Here is a 1983-nt window from a genome sequence, read left to right on the forward strand (position 1 = left end):
TCCCCTCCAGAGCAACTGAGTGCCACCCCAGTCCTTCCCTGGGCACCTCCAGGGATGGAGCCTCCCCCACCTCCCTGGGCAGCCCCTTGCAATGCCTGMCYRCCCTTTCCATGAAGAAATTGCTCCTGATACCCAGGAGGAACTATCAGGTTTAACATCAGGTAGTCAGAGGCACAASTCAGGCTTTGATGTAGATACTAAAGGGTATTTTTTAGTTTGTGCTTTAGAGAGARAACRTTTCCTTTGCTGGGAAACACCRAATGCCTCACTGAGRGCATTTCCTCACTTTGCTGTTTATYCCAAGCCATTTCCTGATTGTCTGGTTCTCTCCCTACAGGTCTCCTCCACAGCAGGCAGGATCACAGTCCCTCGCCTGAGCGTGGGCGCCGTGAGCAGCAGGCCCAGCACTCCCACTTTGGGTAGGAAACAGCTCCTCTGGGRATCTCACCTTTATTTTAGGAAGGCAGAATAAAGAGGAATAATTTAAAGTGCTTTTCAACTCTTGAGGGAATGTCAGGGGCCATCCAAGCTTGTATTGTTCGATAGCATCAGAAAGTTAATTTAATAAATTTAATCTTTATTATTACAATAATACTTAAATACATAAATGCATTACAGATTTTCTGTTTTTATAATAAATTCTTTATTTAAGGGACTATTCAAGAAATTTACCTAAATTTATGGGTTTTTTCCTCAATGCCTGCATGGTGCTGAATTAAATAGCAACTGGAAAAGATCGATTCTTAAAATGTTCTTAAAATTTAGTGCTTTGTCCTAAAAATTAGTGTGTGTTTATAGTTGGAATTCCATAGGGTTGGGGTAAATGTGGAAAGATGAGTAAATGTGCAGTTCTGCCTGAAAATCTGACTGCTTCTATCCAGTGTTAATCCCTGTGCATTCCCATTGCATGTAAAGAGCAGGGAAGGAATTTCAGGAGTATTGATGGATTGATTTGGATTTATTTTGGTGGGGTTTTRTTGAATGCAGGTACCCCCTCAGCCCAGACCGTGTCGGTGTCGGCCAAGGTGGGAGCGCCGGTGTCGCTGGCGGGGCAGCGCTTCACCGTGCAGATCCCGTCCTCACAGCCTGCTGGCAAATCAGGTATTATGGGGTGCCTGGATGGATATTGGGGTGATCACACGGGCTGGGAGGGAGRAGCTCGTGGGTAGGGACAGCTGCAAGAGCAGGGTGCTCCGAGCTGGCCTGGAGCACTTACAGGGAYGGAGCAGCCATGGCTTCTCTGGCCAAGCTGCTGTGGGAATTCCTTTCCCCCTCCCTCATTCTGGGAACTTCAGTGTTAATTCCCATTCCAGAACATCGCCAGCCTGGGAAGCYCCCTCACCTTGGCTCCTGTTTCCTTCTCCCCCTTGTGTCCTCACCCCACCTTCCCTCTTGGTACGAAGCCCCTGGAACATTCCAGCAGCACAATGCTTTGTTAGCCCGGAATAACACAGGGAAACCGCAGTGATTGTTCCAACCTCTCCGTGAAACCTTTCCATGATTCCCACAGCCACTCCCACCACTCCCACGGTGCAGAACGTCCTGATCAACCCATCCCTGATTGGCCCCAAGAACATCCTGATCACCACCAACATGGTCCCGCCCGGCGCCACCGCCGACCCCAACCCCCTCAAGAGGAAACACGAGGACGACGACGACTACGATGCCTTGTGAGGGCACSGAGCCCTTCCTGCAGGATTCATGTGGGATCACACGGGATTCACAGGGGATTTACATGGGATTCACACGGACACTGGAGGGTGGGCACAGGTGGGAGGTGTGGAAATAAAATGGAGAGTGTTTGTAACCCGGCCTTGGTGTCTTCTGCACACACCTGAGGGGTTCAGGCTCACSAGTGTGTTGCTGCTGTTCTTGCAGTACCTGTTTACAGTCTATTTTCTGGCACAGTAAGCTGAAAGGTATTTATGAAAGTGGTCATGCTTTGGAGGAAAGTTATGACTGTTGGCTTCGGCCTTCTGTTTT

At 49.3% G+C, this 1983-nt stretch overlaps 1 protein-coding gene across 1 annotated transcript in view; it reads left to right on the forward strand.

Moving 5' to 3' along the window:
- Positions 1–1977, forward strand: part of TAF9B (TATA-box binding protein associated factor 9b) — a 3833-nt gene extending 1856 nt beyond the window's left edge. The window contains exons 3-5 of the mRNA XM_057381728.1: positions 21–419; positions 988–1101; positions 1511–1977. Coding sequence (XP_057237711.1) covers positions 21–419; positions 988–1101; positions 1511–1674 — 677 coding nt within the window. The 3' untranslated portion in view covers positions 1675–1977. The remainder of the gene's footprint in view (positions 1–20; positions 420–987; positions 1102–1510) is intronic.
- Positions 1978–1983: the final 6 nt, after the last annotated feature.

Source organism: Malurus melanocephalus, unplaced genomic scaffold, assembly GCF_030028575.1.
Source record: "Malurus melanocephalus ecotype Western Australia unplaced genomic scaffold, MMel_1.1 scaffold_525, whole genome shotgun sequence".
Classification (NCBI taxonomy): domain Eukaryota; kingdom Metazoa; phylum Chordata; class Aves; order Passeriformes; family Maluridae; genus Malurus; species Malurus melanocephalus.